General features: G+C 38.4%; 1 protein-coding gene across 5 annotated transcripts in view; it reads left to right on the forward strand.

Moving 5' to 3' along the window:
- Positions 1-23935, forward strand: part of DPP6 (dipeptidyl peptidase like 6) — a 568651-nt gene that overhangs the window by 409905 nt on the left and 134811 nt on the right. For all 5 annotated transcript variants that reach the window (XM_069859300.1, XM_069859303.1, XM_069859299.1 and 2 more), the window contains exons 4-5: positions 8709-8803; positions 11462-11536. In XM_069859300.1, the coding sequence (XP_069715401.1) occupies positions 8709-8803; positions 11462-11536 (170 nt within the window). The remainder of the gene's footprint in view (positions 1-8708; positions 8804-11461; positions 11537-23935) is intronic.

Consider the following 23935-nt stretch of genomic DNA (forward strand, 5'->3'; position numbering starts at 1 on the left):
ACACCACCCGTGCTGGCCACGTTGAGGAGCTGGGATAGGCTGATACATACTGTTGTTGCCTGACTATGTTTTGATGTTCAGACACATGGTGAGAACATGGTGGGGATAAAGGCATCGGAGACCATTTCCTGGGAAATTAGTTGTTTGGGCTTAAATTGCTTTTGGCCTGTGCTGAATGTGGGAAGTTTGTGCAGGATATCAAAGGGATGAGTGTAATCTGGTGTCTCCAGCTGTCCAGACTCAGGTAACCTAACTTTTGGTCCTGTAACATGTAGGGTTTGACAAGCACGTGGCATGAGCACAACTGAACCAGCAAAGAAAATGGCAGGTAATTTTTAAGGAAGATTTCTCAACTGTGGAATACACCAAAGTCAGCTCAGTGTGCTCCGAAGTCCCCATGATGCTGTCAGTCATTACAGAGAGATAAGCAGAGGGCAGCAAGTAACAAAATGTACAATTTTGCTGTTGTTGTTAGGATTTTGCAGCAGTTTTGTAAAAAAGATGGTTTGCCCCGGATGTCAGAACGGATTACTCCAGAAGATTTCTCATTCATTTTTTTCCTAATTGTAGACTATCTTTTTTCTTTTTTTTCTTTTTTTTTTTTTCTTTCCTCTGTATATTATAAAAGAAGGTGGAAGCAGAGGAGAGGAGTTATTTGAAGTTGAAACGAGTTCTCTGTTTCTCACACGGACTTCAGCTTTTCATGCCTATGCCACTAAGCCATGATCTGAGCCTACAGAGTTCCCAGATTGGGGCTCTTTGAAGCAGAGTTCAGTCTCAGAAATGAGAGGCAGCAGCAGAATTGTACCCGGTTTCAAATTTGGGACTGAAATTTCAAAGGTGTGCTCTGCCTGGATTTCAGGCATGGTGCAGAGGTCTTCTCTCAATGAGATTAATGAAGCTTTTTTTTGAGTTTGAATCTTTAAAGGGTTGGGATTTGACAAAAAAAAAGAGAAACAGACTGGCATTACTGATTTTTATCATTTTAAGTTTTCAGAAGACTCAGCCTTCTTCAAGCTCTTGACAAGTTAATTTACAAGCCTACTAGAGATGCATGTTGATATGGGAATTTTTCTACGCTATAATTGTGGTTTATTTTACTCGTACTACTGTGAAAAGCGCTATATTGGTGCACCAAGTGCGACTGCATTGAGGTGATTAGCGATTAAAACCACTTCTTGCACAATAAAGCACATTCTAACGTGTTGTACTTACTCAATGTACCAACGCAATGAGTTATACAGCATTTAGCTAAATTACAGTAAATCACCTATTTAAAGAAGTTTTCCTTTCAGCCTTTCATGTGAAAAAAAATGCTGGAAACAGTAAAAGGATAATAACACATAATGCCACAAAGATAAAAATGGAATCTCAGTTGTCTGCTGGAATTAAAGGCTGTAGCGATGTTGTTAAAGGCAAGCTGTTCTCCATCCCCTGTTGCTCCCCTGCATCAGCACCACAAAGTATAACAGATTCTTATTTCTGCACTGCAGAGTAGCAAGACTGAAGAAAAAGCACTTGCGGGTGGAAGACAGGTAGATTGAATACAAAAAGCAGGGGGCAGTGATGAGTTACAAGTGCCAAGTTCTGTAGGGACCAACCCTAAGGACCAGCTCTCATTGAGGGTGTGATAAAGCTGTGGATACAGAAATGGATTTTCATTGTCGTTCACCACTCCTTCTTCTTCCCAGAGCCAGCTTACTGCAGCCCCAAGGGACAGGGGATGGGAAGCTATTTCTCTCTGGGAACCAGCTTGGCATCAAAACAGTCTTGGCTTCTGCCAAGTTGTTTATAGGTATATGCTATAAATATCAAATAGATGCACTGGAGCATGTCTTGAAAGAACAACAGATCATAGTATCAAATGCATCATTTCAATGATCTTCTTTTCCTCTTGAATTTGGGATTGCATCTGTCTGGACAGCAGACTAGGTTTTCATCAGGGTCTGATTGTGCTTTTATTTTACATTATTATTATATGGTTAAGTTTTACAGAAGTTAGGGAGCTTGCATGGTCCTACCGTTTGCTGAATATCTATTCCCTGTGCTTTTTGAAGGAATAAACCATACCTGCCCAGGATGTGCAGGTCCTAGGGGGATCACTCTCCTTGTCATGCAAAGGTATTGTAACTCCAGTAATGCAGATAATGTTTTAAGTGGGTCAGTCATCCTGCAGGCCTACTAAATAAGATACAATTTCCTCTTTCATGAAAGCAAAGTATTTCTCTAAGCCTGCCTGTGCTCATCCTTTTCCCTGTATATCATGCTCATACTTTTGCCTCTTCTTTGGTGCTTCTTGATGTATGCTGGTTTTTTCAACATTTTTTATTTCCTCTGTGAATTTACCCTGTTCTTTTTCCTTACTGCTTCCATTGTTTCCCCAAACCTCAGTTTCTCTCTCTCAAAACTAGTCTGAAGAGGGAAGGTCTGTACTTGTGCTTCATCTGGCAGGATTAAGGGGTTTTGTAAGGTCTTAGTCCCACACACAGCAGCCTGTTAACCTCAGCATGTCCTATTCCCTCCTCTGTGTCACTCAGAGAGCACTTATTTACAGGATATCCTGAGTCACCTACAGTTTACTTTCCATGCAAGATGTTCATGTGAGCTATATGAATGACTGCACTTAACGTATATGCCTGGTGCCTTTCCTGGCTCTGATGGGCTGCTCTCTCCCTTGGGGTTCTGCTGCACGTGGGCTAGCTTATGGATGGGAATGCTGATAGTCACAGTGGAGAAAACTCCCTGCTGCCAAGCCCACTGCCTGTATGGGTGCCCAATTTGGCTGTCACTCTGTTCCCACAGAGATATACTGTATTTCAGTGTAAACTGGCAGCCTCTTCCAACCCTGCAAACCTGGGTAATCACTACAATCCAGTATGTTTTCTCCTGTGTGCTGCAGGACTGTTGTGGATAATCCAAGTTTGCTTTCTCTACCCATATTCTTCTCTTTGGCCCCAGTGCATGTGTGCTGGGGGTGAGGGGTGTGAGATGCCCAAGCCCGTCCAAGGGGTGCACCCACTCCTTTCCCCACCTCTGGTCTCCATCCACTGTACTAGGGCTCACCTGGCCCTTCAAAAATCTTGTTGATATGCTACACAAGAAGAAGATTTTAATTTTTTTTTTAAATTAATTCAACTGCCTCATCCTCATGCATTTTTCCAAATGACTTTGACTGTACTACATGCCATTGCCAGTCTGAAAATACGACCTGTGTCTGAAAATACGTCTGTCCTGCTGTTGCAACCTTACTGCCTTTACCTTGTTAGATGGTAAGTGCTAACCAGTTGTGTCTGATCAATATCTGCCTGGGAGGACTCCAAGAAACCCTCAGCTTGTTAAGGCTCTGCCGTTGCAACAGCAAAGGGCATCTCAGCCTGGCTGAGTGATGCCTTGAACTGAGGCAGGCAGGGCTGGAGGAAGGCTCATCCTTCAGATGTAAGATAAAATTCTGAAGTCCTGACTGCTTTGGGTCATTAAAACCCCCACAACAGCATTTCTTTTCTGGAAGAGAGAGAGTGATAACATCAGACTGCAGTAATTGGCCTTGTGGGGTTGAATGAGATGCTGTGTTTTCAGTTGTTGGAAAGTTCAGAGGACTCTTTGAGGGTTTCTGCTCCCACTGTAAAGCCCACCAGATGCAAACTGCCTGCCATGGGTCATGCCCGAGGTCGGGTCTGGCAAGGACTTTCCTACAGCCACAGGGATGAGTGTCCAGTCCTCTCCTGGTGGTCCTGTGATATTTGCTGTGCCAGTGCAGAACTCCATCCGAGCAGTTCACATTCTCTGATGCAATGTGACTTTGGTCCCTAGGAGCAATGCGGGCTCACTCTCATGGGATGTACTGCCTACTTCTCTCCTAATTTAGCATAGTTTGTTTGTCAGTCTTGCCAGTCATGTTGGTATCTGGAGGCTCATTTATCTGAAATGGTTCAGAACAACTTTAGGACTTAGATTTCCTTTATTTACCAATCTCCTTTAATCTTAGGAATTGAGAAAGATAATTCCCCTGATGCTGACTTTCATCAGACTGAGACTCATCCAATTACCTTTCACATCTGTTGATCTGAAAATACAGAAGTTGCCTTTTCCTCTAAGTCTATAGCTCTAAATGACTGGAGGTGTCCTAACAGACCTGATACTACTTTCTTTGTTCCAGTAACTGTTTCTGCTCACTTGCTGCCTGTGAATTCTGTAACTGTATTTTTCTGGGTTTTATTTGTCAGTTCCTAAAGCCTGGCCCCTTTTAGTGGTCCATAATGAGGCAGCACTGCATTAGAGATGGTATATCCCACCTATTTCCTTTAGTATCTGTCAGTTTATCAGTTGTCTATGTATTTTTTTTCTACTCCCCTTTTTTATATCACGGCAAATGATCAATGCTGTCTTTGATGGTGCTTAGGCTGCCTCTGCATGTTGAGCTGATGATTCAAGGTCCCCAAATGATACCAGTGATGCCCTCAGGATCTGTTTCCTAAGTTTCAACTGCCAGTTCCAGGTTCAGCATCATGGCAGCTACTGTGGACAAGTTTCCAGAGACCCTGTGCCTTTTCTGATAGTAAAACCTTGGGAAGGGCTGGGCAGGTAGCGCGCCTGAAAATGTAAAACCTGCATTGGGGCTATAGTGCATAATGCATTATCCTCTTTAGAGAAATCTCAAGTCTTGTTTCATCCCAGACAAGAGGCCAGCGAGCAGCTGCCAGGCTAAGCAAACCCACGTGTGCTGTTCCTGGCGAGGGCTCAGTGACAGTAAGAGATGCAAGCTCCCTGTCGCCAGATCTGTTTTCTCTGTGTGCATATTTCCTGGCTGAATTTAAGAAAGATGTATACAGAGAAGCTGGGAAACTCTGACACTGCAAATATATCATTGGTCTTGGATTGCCTGATTTCACCCGTTCTGCTTAGCAGGTTTTTAAATATTTCTGCCAAGGCTCCCCCATTCCTCTGTGCTGACTCTGTACAGCACCAAGGCTGCTCCATTATTTCTAGTAATGACTGCTTTTTGTAATCAGTCACTTTTGTAAGTGTGGCTACATATCTGTGTCTGCACTCAGACACATAATATATTTTATGAAACAGACAATTTCCTGGAAGTTGAAAGAGGGGGAGGAGTTGGCGAAGTGAACTCTGCTGTTGAAGAAATCCATTATATAATGAAATAAATGGCTTCATGCTTGAAAGTTACAATTTTAAGCATAATTTACTCTGAGCACCAGCCCCAAAGAAAGGCAGGTATAAAAAATGAGATGCAGTGGTGACCTTTATCAGCTGTGGTGGCAGCTATAAATCAGGCTACAAATTCTCATCAGCTCGCTGGACAGAATTCATTACAGACAGAGGTTGCTGCATTGCTTTTTGCCTTTGATTGAGGTACGTCTGATTTAAATAAAAGCGTTTGCACTGGAACTAATCACACATTTCAAAACAGGAGTCCAGGAATATTATTCATTGATTCTTTTAAGGAGTAAGATAATACAACTTACAGACCAGCTAAACCTCACAGTGTTTTCCTTGGAATATAATGGAGATCAATTTGTTCTTCTCTTAAGCAGACCAATTTTCTCTTCATTAATTCAGATGCTGTGTTGATGGCTTGAATATAATAGCAAGATTTACAACCCTAACAAATCAGTGCTGCTTCATTTATTCTTCCCTATTCTTACCAGAAGTAAATGCAGCAGATTAGCACCTGATTTTAAACTTGTTATACTTTAGCAAATAATGGGAAATTCATCTTCTACTTCCAACTATGGAGAAACTTTTATGTAATCATCTTGAAGTTTCACGGTTTATTAAAGCATTGTAGCTTTTTTAGAACATAGGGAGCAATTAAAGTTAAAGTAGCAATGTAATTATGGGCAATAATGTATCTTCCATCAGTTTGTGCATTGCTCAAGAAACAGCTACCAAATATTAACAGCTCCACAGACTCATTAGATTAATAAGCTGCTTTACCTGTGTACTGAACTTTGAGCTCAGTTCCATTGCTAGATATTTATGTAATTAGGAAATGTCCTCAGAGGCTTCAAATTATCCAAATGCTTTGCCAACCATATTTAAAATGTCATTTCTTTTTTTCTAGAACTTACTGTGTAATTAGAAGACATTCTATGTTGCTGACATAGGGTGATTGTTGAAGCAGTAATCTTTTTCAAAATGTCTGATAGTTAGGTAATATTTAGTCTCTCAGCTTCATTCTTCCTGTTATTTCTGGAATACCTGAAAATAAGAATTTGGACTGTGTACTTTTCTCATATAACAAATGATACTTCAGCCTTAATGGCCTAAGTATATAAATGGGCAAGGTGTGTAGGGAGCATTAACACCTTTTAATGTATGTTTTTCCCTATTTTTGGCATAAAAGCATTTCTTCAGAACCGGGACAGAAAAGCAGAAAATTGAAGCTGTAAATTAGTCACTGTTGGGTCAGACCCCAGAGATATTCTCCTCTAGCATCTGACCTGAAAGAAGAGCAAATGCTTAGGGAAGATTTTAAAAAGTGGGTAAATTTCTTAAGATGCTAATTCAACATATGCTTCTAGTTCCTCACAATGTCAGGTTCAAGGGCTTTCTGAAAAGCATCTCCTCTCAAGATCCGTAATCTTTGATGGCTTTTTCTTCCTTTTTCTAATACTTCTTTGGAGCCTGGCACCTGCTGTATTCTGGGACTGTAACTTCTGCAGCTTGTTTACCTTCTGTGTGAAGAAATAATCCCTTTTATTTGTGTTGAACCTGTCACTGGCTGGTGTCATTTAATGCCTCCTAATATTTATTTTGGAAAAGACAGGCAATGAGCATTCATTATTTATCTTCTCCATGTTGCTTATGACTTTTTGAATTCTGTCCTAGTTCTGTTCAAACAGTTGTTTTCCAGGTTGAAGAATGCTAGTTTGTTCAGGCAGAAATGATGTGAAGCAATATTGTAAAGTCCTGAATATAATCTGGCATGCTTATGAAAATTCCATGCCTTTGGACAACACTCCAGACCTAATGACAAAATTTAATACTGTTAAATCCAAATGGAAACTTTCTTTCCTATTCTGTTTTCAAAGGCAAGTCTTAATCTAATTCAGATCCTGCACTTTTTATTCAGGACTGAGTATTGATAAGATTTATTCCATAATTAAAAGAAAGAGATATTTTGTGATCTTTGCCTAGGAGTCCAAAGGGCTCCTGCTGTGACTGGGACACAGAGCATCTTAAGTTTGTAAAATCTTGTCTGGAGAGGATCGTCCATATTACAGCAGCAGTTTGGCCTCAAACTTCCCAATCTCAAAAAATAGTTTTGTTCCTTTGGTTACATGTAAAACTATGATATGACTGTTTTTATTAATTATAAGTAGAGTGTAGAAGATTTTTGTCTTCGATTTCATAGCATTTTATAAAGATGGCTAATAACTGTGATGAAGATTGTCAGCGACAGTTTAGAAATAAAAAAAAGACTGAAACATGAGTAAGGGAGAAGCATGCTGTCTGCACATCAAGATTTTGAAAGAACTGAGACTCTGTACTCAGGGTTGTCTTCAACAGGTTACCCCTAGCTGGGCAGTGCACATCTGTTTGTACTTACAATGAGTTGGATCTGTGCTTGTACAAATCCTGTAGGATTTAAACTCACCTTTGGCTAATCCCAGGACAATCCATGGATAATATTTTACTACTCATGAGTCTCTAACACTTTTGGGATGCACCATGGTAGCCACCCTCTGGCAGCCACAGTGAGGGTAGGCAATGAGGAACTGTTTCCTGAGCTGAAACTGGGTCAGAGGTTTGGTAGGATTCATTAATTTTCAATCACAGTTTAGTCAGATTGGAAGGAAAAAAAAAAAACTAAAGGTAACTACTCCTGTGTCTAGGAATGCTGCTGAATCTTTTAAAGACAGTGTGATTTGGGCTGACTTTTTATGTTTTATATTTGGAGCAGTGTATGTAAGCACTGATCAAACTTGAACTTCAGATTATGACATCTGACAAGATCACAATCTTTCATTGTTGTAGTGTTTTTTCATACTGAACCTTTGACCTGCCACCCAACCATTATTTGGAGTTTCTTCAATACCTCTACCTCAGCCTTTCTCTCAAGTAGCTTTGAGAGCTGGACACCATCTCCTATCTGTACGGCAGCTACCACGGGGAATTCTTGTCCAGATATTCTGAGTGCTGGAGTAATCCCAAAGTGCAATAAGAACAAGCTGGTTTGGCAATTTCTTTGTGTGCCTCTCTTTTTAATGTTAGTTTGCAGGACAAATAGCGGAGCTGAAGATCTGTATAATATTCAGTTTCAGAAACTACTGAGTTAGAGGGTGATTTGCTTTTAACTTGCAGATATTTTCTATACAACTGGCTTATTAAATTCCAACAGCAACTGAGGGTCTTGGAAACCTTTAAGCATAAGGAATATTGTTTGATTTTGTGTTTTCCTATTTTAATAACACAACAAGCTGTGTATGTGTGTTCAAAACAGGGCACCCTCTTGCATTCAGCTTAAAAAGTGTGACAGAATAAACACATGATAAACACTAACCATGTTGTTTAATGGCTATTTTGGAAGCCACTTCAACATCCCAGCAATGACTGTGTTAAAGCAAAAATAACCTGTGCTCTTTAGAGGAAAGTTCCTGGCCATCCTTTTCGTTCAAGCTCATAATTATGTTCTACACAACCAGACAATTTCAGGTTTCCTTAATGTTCTTTTCTCTTCCTCCTTGCAGATACGGAATTCATTTATAGAAATCGGAATGGCACAGTGATTCTGAGGAATGTTGAAACTAACAATTCAACAATATTAATAGAAAACAAAAAGATTGTAAGTATTTTCCGTAACGAGTAGCAGAATTTCACACTTCTCTTGCAGTTGGATCAGTAAAGCAGAAAATGACTTGGATTTCAACTTCTTGTACTGTCAGTGAGAAACAATATACCAGCAATACTATGGGCTACGCAATGACTGATAATGTGAAATTGAACTCCTGCTTTTGTTATTATTCTGAAAGCTCACTTTCTTTCATTTTACAGGGAAGTATCATATAGAAATTTGAAGCTAGTCTTGCGTATCATGCATAACTGAAAGGTGCATAATTCTCCTCTTTGCATGCTTAATAGAAAAGACAATTGATACAATTTACTGTCTGCTGGTAGCATTCTCCACATTCCTCCATGCAAATACTTATTTTTTAATTTGTGGATTTCCTGATTTTTCTTGCCTAATAGTTGAAATGTAATTTCAGTGTTCTTAATGAATAATGCTGATGAATGAAAGTGGAGTTGCATACACAAGAACCCCTAAGAAATGATTGGGAAAAGAAGTTAATGTGTAGCTATTAAAATGAATGAAAATAAAATAAATTCACAGCTGATACAGATGAAAGGACATTGTTTTTTTGTAGTAGGTGAAGCCAGCATCGTGTGAAAATTTAGTACATTAAGTATCAGTGTTTTCAATATTCCCTGTAAAAAGTTAACTTCCAAAGTAAAACGTGTTTAAGTTTGCTCCAACAATGATATATGAATCATGTAGTCCTGGTGAATTTGTTGCTAATGTAGTGTCGGCTTAAGGTTTTGTTTAACTTGAGGTGTTTCTGTTGTATTTACTATTGCAAAACTAAGAAAGCAGGGTATGACTAACATAGACTTATCTTAATGACCTAATATCTGCATAAAACAGCTTTAGGAACTCAAAAGCTAAAAGTAAATCTACAGGAAATCTGTAAAACCACATTCCAGGTTGATTTTATTTTGCGGTATGAGTATACAACTTATACAAAGCTCAAGTACAGTATTAATTCTTTTTTAATGAGACCAAAAAAAATTCATCTCTGAATTAGTGCTGCAAGACTCAGCCGTAAACTTCACATGCTCCCATTTAACCTTCAACTTTTGTTACTTCACGTAAGCAATCCTCTTTTTACCAAGCATAACCCCTTTCTTTACAATTCTACTAATGGTAATGGAATGGGCTAGCTTCTTTTAATGTCAAGGTCTGTTGAAGTCAGACTGCTTCATGTGACCTCTGCTTATTTCCCTGGATTTTAATTTTTACCATTTGTAAGAAAAACACTGTACTACAAACTAAGACTACTTTTTCATGCCATGGCCTCTCTACTGCCTGTTCTACCCTTGCTTCTCTGCCCTCTCAGTACAGAGAACTGCAGAACACCACTTGAGCATGAATCCAAAAAGTCTTCATACAAAAGCCACCATTACACCTTGCCTGGCCTTGTAGCCCTATCCTCTTTCTTCCCTCCCTGGGTCAGAATAACTTTTGCTGTGTTATCATGTTTCCCTTTCTCTGTGTTAGTAATATATAAGTAAAGAAAATCCATTATCATGCTTACACCACTGGCCTTCACAAGCCCTCGGTACCCCTCACCTTGATCCACATTGACCCATCAACCCGTTAGGTTCCCCGAAGAGGGATGTCCCATCCCTAGAAACATTCAAGGTCAGGTTGGATGGGGCTCTGAGCAACCTGATCGTGTTGAAGAGCCCCTGCTTATTGCAGGAGGCTTAGACTATATTACCTTTAAAGGTCTCTGCCAAACCAAGCCATCTGGTGATCCTGTGATCAGTTCCCCCTGCCTTTGGCTGTTCCCTGGGCTCCACACGCACCACCTCCAGCCTTGCTAACCTTGGGGAAGACTATCCCACTGCAATGTTGTACATTTCCCTAAAGACCAAATTCCCCCTTCCAGTATCTCTCAAGGACTTGCATCTAATTTATTAGGTGAGAGGATGAGGTTAAAAAGGCAGTGGATGAGCAGTGTGTCTTTGACCCTGATGTGCCAGCAATGTATTATATTGAAACACAGTGGAAAAGAAAAGGAATGTTTGCACTAAAACAATGATAGGTGGAGCAAGGAAATGGTAATTCCTGACAAGTCTGAGAAATTTTGTCATCTCTTCTTGTTATTCAGACTTACAGTGCAGCTTTTTGCAGAACCCAGCTCAGGGTGCACCTGAAAAGCTCTACCACCACAACATCCCAAACACTTCCTTGACTGGGGAAAATGAAATAGGATACCTCAGTATTCTCTTAATTGGGACAAGTAGTGGTGTCTCTTTATGATAATTTGCTCCAACAGATATTTACTCTTTGTTATCTCCAGCACTTTGGCTAGTGAATGCAAGGAATAAGAGGGAATTAATAGACTGTCAAGTATTGGTGTTTTCTACTACCTGCTGCCCACAGGTGCCCCACCAGCCACTCTGCAGTAGGTTTGTAAGGAAAATTCTGAATTTTTGAGATAAGTGCTCGCTCTGAGCCACCATGTAGTTGTGCTTTCTCTTATGGAAGCACATAAGTGCCCACAAAACATTTCTGGGTTTTAAAAAGAGATGTGTTATTTTTCAAGACATTTAGCCTGGCACTATTCTTCATAGATAGAAAGATGGTCACAATTAGTTCTAGATATTATTGACTTGAAAACTGTAAAATATTTATTTCAATGTCTGATTTATTTTTCAGGTCTCCTTAAAAGCTATTCGATATGAAGTGTCACCTGATCGGGAATATGCACTTTTTGCTTTTGATGTTGAACCAGTAAGTAATTCAAAATACGCAGCCAGTGGCTGTTTGTTTTTTGTGGTTTTTTTTCTTCAATTCTGTGTCAGTAAGGTGGTATTTTAAATTAATTGCTTCCTATGAAACAAAGAAAGAAAACTCCTCACTTAGATATTCTGGGAGCATGTCATACTGCCACCTAGTAGAGGAGAAAAGTATAAATTACACTGTAGAGGAAACACTGTCATTGCCAGGATTTTGTGGTCTTTTGGAGGAGGATTGCAAGGACATGTTTTTGCTACAAGATTTTCTATTCTTCTTCCGTGTGATTTTTTTTCTGTCGTGACTTTTTCAGTCACACTATAAATTTCTTCCCAAGAACAAAAAGCAACTGTCAGTGTCTCCCACAACTGAAATAATACATTAATTATGGTGTCACTGTTCCCAGTGCTGCAGTTAGGGTTGAGCTATCACTTTCATTATAAATCCTTTTCTTCAGAGGGTTAGGTATAAATCATTCATAAGAAATCACCATTGTGTTACTACTAAGTTTTAGATTAGGGTGAATTTTCTACTAAACATCAAAAGAGAAAAGTGTAGTGAGTCATTTTAAATGACCACAAATGAATCAGGCACATGGGAAAGACTTCTTGTGCATGAATAGTATTTATTTTCTTTTTAAATTCTGCTTGTATAAAACTTGAAATGTTTGAACAATGGATATGCTCTACTGCTCGGATAAATTATAAGCCTTGTACATTTTGTTTTCATAATCTAGAATTGCACCATTTCCTCAAAATGAAAATAATTCATTCACTAGCAACTGTAATTCTTCTTCCACGAAATAAATCACGTTTCAGCTGTTAACCAAAGGAAATTTGTTGGTCCTTTAGGTATTAGAGGTTATGTGGCTCTGTTGCTCATCTGATTTGTCTGCTGACATCTTTGGAGTTATTCCTGACTCCCAGTGCTATAAAAGTCAGAAGAACCATGCCGAGTGTTAGAAAAAGTTCAAATAGAACTGTATCAGAAACTTTAGGGATAATTCATAATGACTTTTTCCTGGTAAATCGTTGCTGCTGCGAGTTCACTTACCCAAAGCTTAGCAGAGTTCTATTCAGAGATAGATGTGGAAGCGTTAAGTTAATGGCCACTGAGCAAGCAAAGCCTTTGCCTAAAAGCCCCCCTGCCTTGTATGCCAGAGGTGCTTTATAAAATTCAGTTCTTTTAGTGGAGATTGGCCTTTGGCTGTGGAAGCCTTGTGCTGAAACTGTTAAGATGCATTGTGCAAGCTGGAGAGCCCTGAGGAGAGAGGGCTTCTTCAGTTCCTCTGAGACAAGAGAAAAATGTCTATAATAACAAAAATTATAATGAGAGAAAAAAATGTCATTCCTAAAAAAGAAGTATTAAGAATTTCACTTTTTATCCTCAACCTTTATCCACTGAAAGGACCGCACACTCGGAAGATCTGCCAGAAGCAAATTTATGGGGTCTTTTGCAGACTAGACTTTGTGTTCAGCCTGCAGAGGAATGTTTGATGTAGGCAATTGGAGGAGGGGGAGGATGGAGATAGAAAGGGGTGGGCTGGATGTATTTCCTCTGCATCCTGCTCTCTGCATTTCAGTGCTTGCAGAGCTGTGGTTTTGAGTTACAGGCAAAACACTGAGTTTGTCATATTTAAGATGTCTGTCTGGAGAAAAGAGAGCAGCGCACAGCCAGGTGCTCCCTTCCTCACATCACATCCTCTTCCAGAAAGCAAAAATTTCAGGATGTGACTAGATTTGTGTTCAGCGTAAGAGAGCACTGCAAATTGTTCAAGTATTCTTATATGACATTATGATAGCAAGAGTTCCTGAAATAGTTATCTGAAATAAAACAGAAGTAAACACCCTCCTTTTTTTTTTGTTAAGATCCATGATTATGATGGATACATGATTTTTTTAAGAAGCAGAATACTGATAAAGCAATAATAAGATTTTCTCTTGCATATTGCATCCTTAAGCCATGATGGATGGCTCTTTGTTTATTAAAGTTGCAATAACTGTTAAATTACTTATTCAGCTTTCTTCTGATTTGGTATGCAGACTGTGGCTACAAATAATTGCACATTAGTTAGCTTTTTACATTTTTCTGCATTTCAAACTGTATTCTTGGCTAAAATTCAAATTACACTGTTTTCTGCAGGACAAGAAATTGATTAGCAAAGCCTTGGGCAGTTGTTCTTGTTGCAAAGTCAAAAGGAAATTTCAGGAACTGTATTGGCAAAGGACATTAATTTGAAGCTTAATTCTACAAATAGTTTCAAAAAAGAAACTTTTGAAACTGTTATGTACTTATTGTATAGGCGTTAGAAAGTGTTGCTTTATTTTTCGCCATTTGAGTGGGGCACACTGCCCTTTAATTATTTGTGTGTATAGGTATTTCCATCATTTTTTTTAAACGATAGAGGTGTTCTGCATATATATGTGTATAGTATCTTAATATACATCATATGGATTAATCATTTATCTGAATTCTAATATGAATGGATTCAGCCTCATTTATAACACTGGCTAGGAATAAAAATCAAAATAGAAAAGCAAAGTGCTTCGCTCCAGTGAAGTGAAATATTTTTAAGAAAAATGCTGCAAAGACATTTTCAGCCAGTAATAGCTTCCTTCTAAGGTTTTTCTATTTATTTGCACAGAAGCATCTCTACTCAGTGTTGGGTAATGGCACTGACACCTGCATTGTAATAACACAGCCCTGAACTGGTAGACAACTATTTTGCAAAGATATTGAGGCAACTAATGTATGTTTTCCTGTTGTATCACTTCATCATCTAAGAGGGTAATGAATTAAAGTATGTTCCTTAAAATATATTTCTCCCAGGAGGCTTGGCAGGCCGTTGTGAGATTGGCGTGGGTACATTGTGCCTAGTCGGGCTGCCAGGTTTCATTCTAAATGCTTTTTTTGCAGTGCTTATATTTACAGAAGTTTAATCTTTCAGACAGCAATATTCTGGGTAAGCCTTGTGCTAATAGGGAGCTTTTCTAACCTTGAGCACAGAAGATTTGTTCTTTTTCTGGAAAGGTCATAGAAAAGGCACCAGGTTTCTTTGTCTTTAAAATACTCTTGCAATTTTTCTGTTCTTTAGTTTTTTGTTTCTTTAGAGCAAGGTTCAAACTGAGGCTGAAAGCACAGGGTGAAGTTTGGGGAAAGCATTGGGGAATAAATACACCCATAGAGAAACCTTGATTTCAAATCATCCTTCCACAAAGCAGGTGTGTGGAGCTCTGGGTGTAGAGTTCCATAATCCCCAAACACATTGGCAAATGGGAGTTAGGCCACAGCATCTCAGTAGGAAGGGTGTGGAAGGTCAAGGCTGTCTCTGGTGGTGTCAGGTCAAAGACGTTCTTGCCCAGAACGTGGCTCCATCAGCACCACTGGGCAGGCTCCATGCTCCCTGCACACACCCCAGGGAGACATGGAGGCCTCTGATGTTTGGGCTGGAATCACATTTGTGGATGTCTGTGGTCTCCAAAAGGGTTTTCCAAAATGATCAAGTGACAAACCACCTCTTAAACTCAGTAGCATTTCTGCAACTGGGAGATTGATGGGGTAAGAATAGTGACAGGTAACCAGATCCCATGGGCTTATGTAGATTTCTGTGTTAGTCAGAGCTAACCAGTGGAGTTTGTGTAATGATGATAAAAGAAACAGAGGGTAGTAAATGAGAAGAAATGTGATTTTCTTGAGTGACATGATGAGACATTAAATAGGGAATATTTAATTGCCTTTATTATGAATAGCTGTCATAATGCAAAAGAAGAAATTAAGTGGCTGAGATTCTTCTTAAAGCTATTTGATCTTCATTTCCAATTTGCCAGTCCATTACTATGTTTGAGCTAGTCAAGAGCAATTACACACAGGAAATCCTGGCTGATTAATATGGACCAAACTGCTAAGTCTTCTGAACAACAATTAGGGCTTAGAGACTTCTATAGCTGATAGAACAGACGCTATTACCTATTTTGCAGTTAAAGGAATGCATTTTTATAATGCTGAAAGCTGCAAAGAATTAATCATTGTTGCAATTAGAGCAGGCCCAACTGTTTTCTTAAAGGGTAGTTTATGTGCTGAGTGTAGTATTTCTTTTCACCTTGCTTGTTGCCATAGATCTCACAAGACTGGTGGGAGCAAAGAAAGCTAAGAAAGATGCTGTCTGAAAACTGGATTTTGTATTTGGAGCATAAATGAAGTGAAAAATCATTATTTCTAGAATGCAGTGTGTTAGTATTGTTGTTGTTACTATTTTTTACCATTTGTTGAAGCCTGATTGTTATGTAGAATGAACAGGTTTCGAGCTTATGGCTCAACCTCATACTGCTATAACTACTCATGTAAAAACTAAAATAATATAAAGCTTGTTATTTCCAAAACACTAATGGGTATAAATATTAATGAATCCTCACTACATCCTTTTGAGTTAGGTGAGCACTATTATTATGATAAATATGCCTTTGAAAATTAGACACTGTCATAACTATCATCAGTAATACTGCTAATATTGTAGCTATGATATTTATTACTTAATTGAAATGGATTTACCAGTGCTTGAAATAGGTTTGCATAAACCTGTTTCCTTTCTGTGGCAATAAATATATTCCAAATTTACTTTACTCATCCCTACTCAATGTTGTTTCCAGAAACAATGAAAATGTGTAGAATTTGCACTATTTAAAGTGAGAACCATTACAACATTTGTACCTTAAGATAAAGCTACCTGGTTTAGTGATTTGTTTGATTTTTGGTGTTCATTGTAAACCAGTAGAATTTTTGAGTGGACCATTTTGAGGTGAAGAGCATATGTTTATTTATGTGAAAAGCTTACAGTTTTCATAGCTTTTTTTTTTAATATGGATGTAGTTTTGAAACTTTGCTGCTGATAAACTCATAAACTCATCTCTACTGTAAAGCTGCACATTATAAGGGCAATGCTGACTTTTATCAAAGGTTAGTGGCTAAAACTATTTCCCCACATTTTCACACCTAAAGCGCTGTAACTTTATGTACTTATGAGAATTAGTTACCCATTATTAGGATACATAGCTGCATTTTTCACTTCCTACAGAAAAATAAAAAAAAAACCAGTCCAATAACATAAAGCTTATATTAATTAAAATGCTTTTCTGTTTTACATCTCTCTGTGTGTGTATCTTGGAGGAAAATATCTTCTCTTTTCTTGGTTCACTGGAGAACTGTGGTGATTAAGTGCTTCTGTAATGAGCAGAAGTTAATTTAGTAATGAATTAGTGGAACCATATAGACCTGCCACTCATCAGATCAGATGATTTGCTAAATCTTGGGTTTTATCATGAAAACATCTTCTGTTGCTTCTCACAGAAGAAATGTTACTATTCTTCTTTAACAATGTGATTTTTTACCGTATTTGTATATATAAGGAGAACAGAAATGCTCCACCTACGTTTACATAACAAAAGCTAATGCTTCTGTGTCCAGAAGTATTGTACAAGCAAGAAACTACTGAGAACTTAGGGGAGGTTAATTTTCTGGGTGATAGTTTACTTCGGTTTTGAAGATGAAGCAGCAGCTATTATTTGACAAAATTTAGAGGCGATAATTTGCTTCAAAAGGTTTGTTTTGTTTTTTTTTTTAAATTATGGACCTGGTCTGCTTAAATCCCCTTTGTGAAAGACTGACTACCTTTTCTAATCTCAAACCCACCATGAATAAATGCCCTAATCTTCTGCTTTCAGTACAGGCAACATGACAGGCAAAAGATGATTTTCAAAAGCATCAGAGAATGTTGATTGAAAAACATTTCTGCACTTCCATTTGCTTTTCCATCAAACTTGAGGTGTCCATCTCATGCAGGATACCCACACTTGGTGGTCACCTCACATTAAATAAACCAAAGATCCTAATAAAGAAAGTCTGTGCACCTGGAAGACTTTTCTACCAATGAATATTAGTTCAGGTGGAAATAGAAATATCTCTATCAGACATACTGATGTACTGAGTTTTTCTGTTACGTGTTGATGTCAGTAATTGCTTTTGCCTAATTAATATTTGAAATCTGCAGGGGCACACAGAGAGAGGGAAGTTTGACACACAATTCTACAGGGATTTATGGGTTTTCAAACCTCTCTTACAGTATTGTGCAAACACTGTCTTCTCAGGTGTTCTCAGTTGTGTCTTTCACAGCAGAGCCCTTTTGATTACAGTATCTTTTCTACTGCATATGCTTACAAAGTTAAAAATCCTTGCTATAGGAGGGTGGATACCCATTTTAATTGAGTAAACATGTTATCAGGTGGTGGGAATATTTGTTCTTGATGCTCAACCGTCATCGTTCTGTCCAATTTTTGTCATGTTGTGTATTTAGAATAAAGATTTCTGGATGCAGCACAGGATGGCGGATCAATAATTGGTGACAAGTTGAATCCTAGAGCTCTCTTTTGAAAGGAAACTATAGAAACTAATTTCATGTTGGTAACTTCCAGGACCAATTTTGGACTAACACAGGAGAAGAAAAGAGTTCAAACCTGTTCCTTATTTTATTTGTTTTGGAGGAGCCTCATGGTTCATTTCAAATCCCTACAAAACTCTAGTAGAAAATGTGTTCCTTTATGTAGCCTGAATGGTTCTTTGCTCTTAGAAGCAATTCTTCTCCTTTGGCAAAGCTCTGTTTCCAGCTTAAAAAAAAATTCAGCTTAAACGAGGAGATAGAGTTGGGTTAAGCACTCAAATACACGAAATGCGGGGACATTTTGATAGCTAAATTCTTTGGACTATGGAGCAAGGGGGTCCTAGTTAAAATTAAGAGTTTGCCATTATACCTCTGGGTAGAAGCAGCAACAAAAAATGTGGAGTGAAATGACACATCCCAAATCTACATACTTTTTCTTTATTTTCTGCAGAGTAAATCAGAAATTATAGGTACTGAATTTCAGCAAAGAGGGATGGGTGGGTGGAGTCTTCCCATGTCCATGGGAAAAGATGTTTTTCCACCTTAAATGCAAGGAGTAGGTGCTCACCCCAGCATCACGTCCTCCCCAGGTACTCTAGGAGTGGGATCATCTCACCATTGAAGGAAGTGGTGGGGACTCTGCATTTATCATGGGTAGCCACTATGGTTACTTGTGGCCTGTACCTCTTTCCTGGGGCAAATGGTAAAATCACATTGGAGTCCCAGCTTTTAGCTCTGTTGTTCCCCATTATTGGGGGATGTTGATGCTTGTGAAATGATGGCCTACATGCATTTATAAAACATGATACAATGTGTTTGCCTGAGCTGAGAGGTAAAGCTCTGCTCAGCTGGTCTTCCCGCAGTCCTCAGTCCCCACATTCCAGTTTTTGCCAGTGCATGTTCCCTCTATAGCAACAGTTTCAGTAAAACTGCAGCAAATCTCAATTTCTTACTGAGTCTCCATTCCAGGGAATGTTGTTCTGTGTGATTGTTGCAATAAAATTCTAACTGCATGAAATGGAGAGCATTAAAAACCGAGTATGCTGACTTCAGCTGCTGTGCCACCTCTGAGATTTAACTATTTTCTGTTGAAAACAAAGGTTTAAACTCTTGCTGTTCTTTTAATAATGTAGATGAATGGAGTTAGGACTAAACTTTAAGCATCCTCATTTGAGCTTTGAGACTTCAACACAAATCGAATAGACATGACTGAGTACAAAATAATATTTTAGACTAAGTTGGACAGCCTTCCCTCATGTAGCAGAGGCCAACAAACTGAATCCTACATTTATTTGCAGATACAAATATACATCAGTAAACTGAGAAGCAAATCCACAGTTCCAGGAAGAATAGAGTAATATCAAGTCAGAAATAATTAGCCTGTCATGCAAGACTACATAGGTATATTATGTATCAGTATCAGCTATCTGCAGTCTTCCTCTGTAAATATTTTCTTTAGCGAATAAGATTTTCATCAAACAGAGAAGAGAAAATAAAAACACTCAAGGCAAAACACTATGATACAAAAATAACCATTTTTTTCTTCACTTGGATGAGATTAGATTTTTCATTCTGCTTCCTTTTCTGAATGCATATATGATCTAACAGACAGACTGGCAGAGATTAATGTCCTAACAAAATTCACAAAATATGGTAAAAATAATCTACAATTTGTTTTGAATAAAACATAAGTAAGATAATTGTACAAGGTCTCTTAGATAGTCAAAATCAGATGGAGAGTCAGCAGCAAAATTATTGCAGTTTTCTTTTTTTCTTGGTCTCCTATGGGAATCCATCTTAGTGAAGTGCAGGGGAACTTTCCATGTTTTAATAGGAATGAAATAAAAGTAGCTTTATAAAAATCATTAAAAAATAATAGAACTTAATAAAGAACTAGATTCCTTGCAACATACAGAGGCTTCAGAATTCCATTAGAGGTGAGTTCCTGGAACAATAAAAATCCTAATTAGGGCTTGATCATGATAAGTATAGATAATTATTTTAAAATGTTAAAGAAAGAAATACATTAAGAATAGGATGCAAAATGGGAAAACAGCAGTTATTTTTAAGGCATTAAAAAACAAAATCAGAAAAAATTTAATTTTGGTGTCTATGCAGAAACGTAGGAAGCAGTCCCCTACTGCAGGACTTTATAATCTAATTCTTTTAATTTCCAGTCTCTTTTATTTATTTATTTTTAGTCACTGAAATAGGAAAAAAAATATATTTAGTGCCCTCTTCTGGAAAAACAGATAGATATAGATATATATATATATACACACACACTGAGCACTCCAATGAAATTCCTATATTCAGAAATGCAAATCTTCTGATGCAAATGTTCTCCTCTTTAGCTGACTTACATGCCTAAATTCAAGTAGTGTTTGGTTCCATGTTTACCATGAACAATTGTCTTTTATCTCTTTAACTGCCTGCAGAACTCTGGTTTTATCAGGAATATGTTAAAACCAATAATTAGCGTTCCTCCTTGGGCAACTAATGACCCACATGTGAAAATAGGAACTTCTTTTTTTCTTTTCTTCTATTCTCTACTCGAAAAAAAAAGATGCTTTTATGAAAAGGAAAATGAATCATAAGGCTTTATTTAGGTCTTTAAAAGCATTGAGTCCTTCAGCCTTTGGTGTGCCACAAGACTCGTACAACAATGCTGTTGATGATGATGCTGTGAGGGGTTGTGCAGCAGGCAAGGAACAGGGGATGCTCTGTGCTTCTCCCTGTCCTATTTGCTCTTCCTTCACTTTCTGAAGAGATGTTCATCATCACCACAGTCCATTTACCCCCTGGAATATGTCCACAACATCACAATTATGATACAAAATGTCCTGCTGTCTCTGTGATTTCAGTTTATTTTTCCTTATGTCAGAAAAGAGAAATGTTGCCTTCAGTGAATTAGGTCTATACATGAGATACCACTCAGAGCCTTCTGATTTCATATGGAACTGGAAAATGAATCTTTCACTGCACAGAGAGGGCATGGCATATATCTGAATACTTTCATTCTCCTTTCACATCCACATTCGTGCTCTCAAACTTTTGTTCTCTAATGCTTTTTTTAAAGTCTCATCTTTCTTGTACTGGATTCCTTTCTTTGTGTCTTCTAAGTGTGCCCTGAGCCTATGATCATTTTAAAAGATCTTGATGACAGTGCCGACTTCTTTGTATAATTTACTGGCTCAGTTGCTATAGTAGAAAAAGCAATTTTGATATGCTAAGTGTAAATTTTAATAGAAAGAACATATGCTGTGGTTCTGCAGTTGCTAATTTCTGCTGCTAAAGTAAATTATTTAGAAGTAAATAAATTAATTAGATATACTAAGCATTCAGCCCATTTTCATGGTTTGGTTCTCACTTAATTGCTACAAAGCTGCACCTTTTGGATTGTAAACTTTACATAAAAGAGGGTTTTAGAATCTTTGTACATCCAGTCTGCCCAGCTCGAGAAATGATTCATTTAAGAAGGCATTATCTAATGTTTCATTAAAAGTATTGATTATTAAGCACTGATTTCTCATGATGCCCTTCATCCCTCAGTCAATGAAGGTGAGCATCAGTCAAATGAATTGTAGATGTGAACACCATAAAATCCCCATCTGGGTCAGATACTCTGGGTTACCTTTATAATAAGTGTACTCCAGAGTGTAAACCTATGGCTAAAATAGACACAAAAAACTAGTTAGAAGAATTCTACCCCAAGCAGACTTGTAGCACCGTTGTCTGAAGAGGTGTTGCTATGTGAGATTGTAGATGCAAAAAGGGTAGGTGCTTGTAAAGAATGACTGGAGGGGTCAATGACAGGAATATCCCTCAAGGTAGACGGCTGCAAAGAGAATGGCTCTAAGCTAGATACTATGAAAGCCTGAGAAAGTCTTTTGGGAAAGGATAACTATAGATAAGCTAATTCCAGTTTTCTTTCTTGAATCAGTTTTGGGCTTCTGTCCAAGCTAGGACAGTGAACTGTAGGGACTTGGGACTGGTCCAATACAGATGTTGCAAGAGAATTGTGGTTGTATGTTTTGTGTGTGTTTCTATGGATATGACGTTCTTCTCTGTTTCATGGATTTGGGATAATTGGTATCTCCTGCTAAAATTTGTATTTGGCCTACAGCTATTTTTGTACCCTTATCCTTATTGCAAAATAATGTAAAGTTTTTGGGTTTTTTTTACTTCTTTTGCTTAGACATATTTTATGGCATGTTAGAATCGCAACATTAACTTGGCACTAGAAAATTTAATTCTCATTTCCACGTTTCTGAACAGGACTATAAAACAGTCAAGTCCAATGCTTGGAGAATTTCCACTCAGTGTTACACTATGCCTGCTGCAGAGTGGGAGGGGAGCCTGGGAGTTTATACTGTGTAATGTGAATACTGATAAAAGTTTAAAAACAAAATCAATCACAAAACAAGCTCATTATTCATAACTCTTGTAACTCTTAATAAATAGACTGCAGATGCTTCCCAATAACCTGAGCAACACAAGGGCACAACGGCTAGTGCAAAAATCCTTTGAAGATGCCATTTTATTTATCAGTTTAAAATAGAACAGTCGTCCTTTAAGCCAGTGACTACAAGTGCTTGCTGGTACTGCTGGTGCCAGCGAAGCACTGTGAGGGACAGGTGGCTTGGGAGCAAAAGGAGGTCTTTGTAATTGCTTGGCAGGGCAGAGCTGCATTAGATTGCAGCAGCAGTTGGCAGATTGGATTAACGCTCTCCTAGGGGTGAGATCTGGCACACGAGCTGTATGTTAATACCTGTAGCCTAAGTTGGTTCTGGAGCTGCATTTGTAACAAAAAGAGCATCCACTTTACCTTTACCATGTCACACTCTCATAAATCCTATGCCAGCCTTGAAATTCCATTTCGGCATTGTCAGCAGTATAAGGCTCTCAAAAGTGTAATTTGGAAACAAATCTTTTAATAAAGAATTATTATCATGAAACAACTGAGACAGATAATCAGTTTATGGAATAGGAAGTAACAACATTATCTTAGAACACGGCAGCCTGTTACTGTAGGAGATGCTGCCATCACACTTTATTTATGGTTATTTTAAAAACTAGAGATGACACTATTTGCAAAGGAGTAACTCTTAGACTTTGCTGGTTCAGAGACCTTTGGTTTGATGCCTGGAAAATCAGCTCCTAATCCCAGCACTTCCTTTGTATGTTTGTGGGAGAGATTTACATATTTACTGTGCATGCTGCCTGCCGTGCATGACCCTATTACCATCCGCTTGAGCTTGAGTAACAAATTCTAAAATGCCAGTCCCTTTGGCATGAATGTACTGTCCCTTCCTGATGTCACCTTGATGTGAGATTGTTGTAGTTCCAAGAAAACCTCTTCAATGTGGATGACAGGACATCCACAGTACTGCATGACTGGAGAGCTGTTCTGATTGTCCTTTGTGCATCAAGGACAAGCTTACAGAGAAAGGATCCCTCAGGCTTATATTGCAATGATTTAATTTTCAGTCTTAGGAATTAAATTGATAAAAATATTTGAACAACAGTGCCATGCAAAGACTCTTCCAGATGATTCACTGTCTCTTGTGTTCTTCTACTCTCCATCCCTTGAACACAGTATTTTATTCCCTTCTTCCAAACCAGTTTCTAAAATTTCTTCCTGGTTCTGGAGATACCCAGTCATTGATCCTTCATCTCCTATGACACTGGGTAGCAGTGGAGCAGCTCCTTATTCACACTAGTGTGGCTGAGATGAGGCACTGACCCATTGGGTCTCTCTGAGACATTGACTGCTTAGAGTTCGCTGTGTCATTTTGCCCAGACACAGTTATGCTGCTGGGTGAGGATCCTCCCTCCTCTTTCCAAGAAAAATGGTAACATCCTATAACTGAACTGTAATATGTGTGTTCTCCAGATATATATCTTGGTCTATATGCCTGGACATTAATTTAAGTTAGTTCCTCTGGAAAAAAAGAGGCAATTAG

The sequence above is a fragment of the Phaenicophaeus curvirostris genome, chromosome 6 (genome assembly GCF_032191515.1).
Source record: "Phaenicophaeus curvirostris isolate KB17595 chromosome 6, BPBGC_Pcur_1.0, whole genome shotgun sequence".
Classification (NCBI taxonomy): domain Eukaryota; kingdom Metazoa; phylum Chordata; class Aves; order Cuculiformes; family Cuculidae; genus Phaenicophaeus; species Phaenicophaeus curvirostris.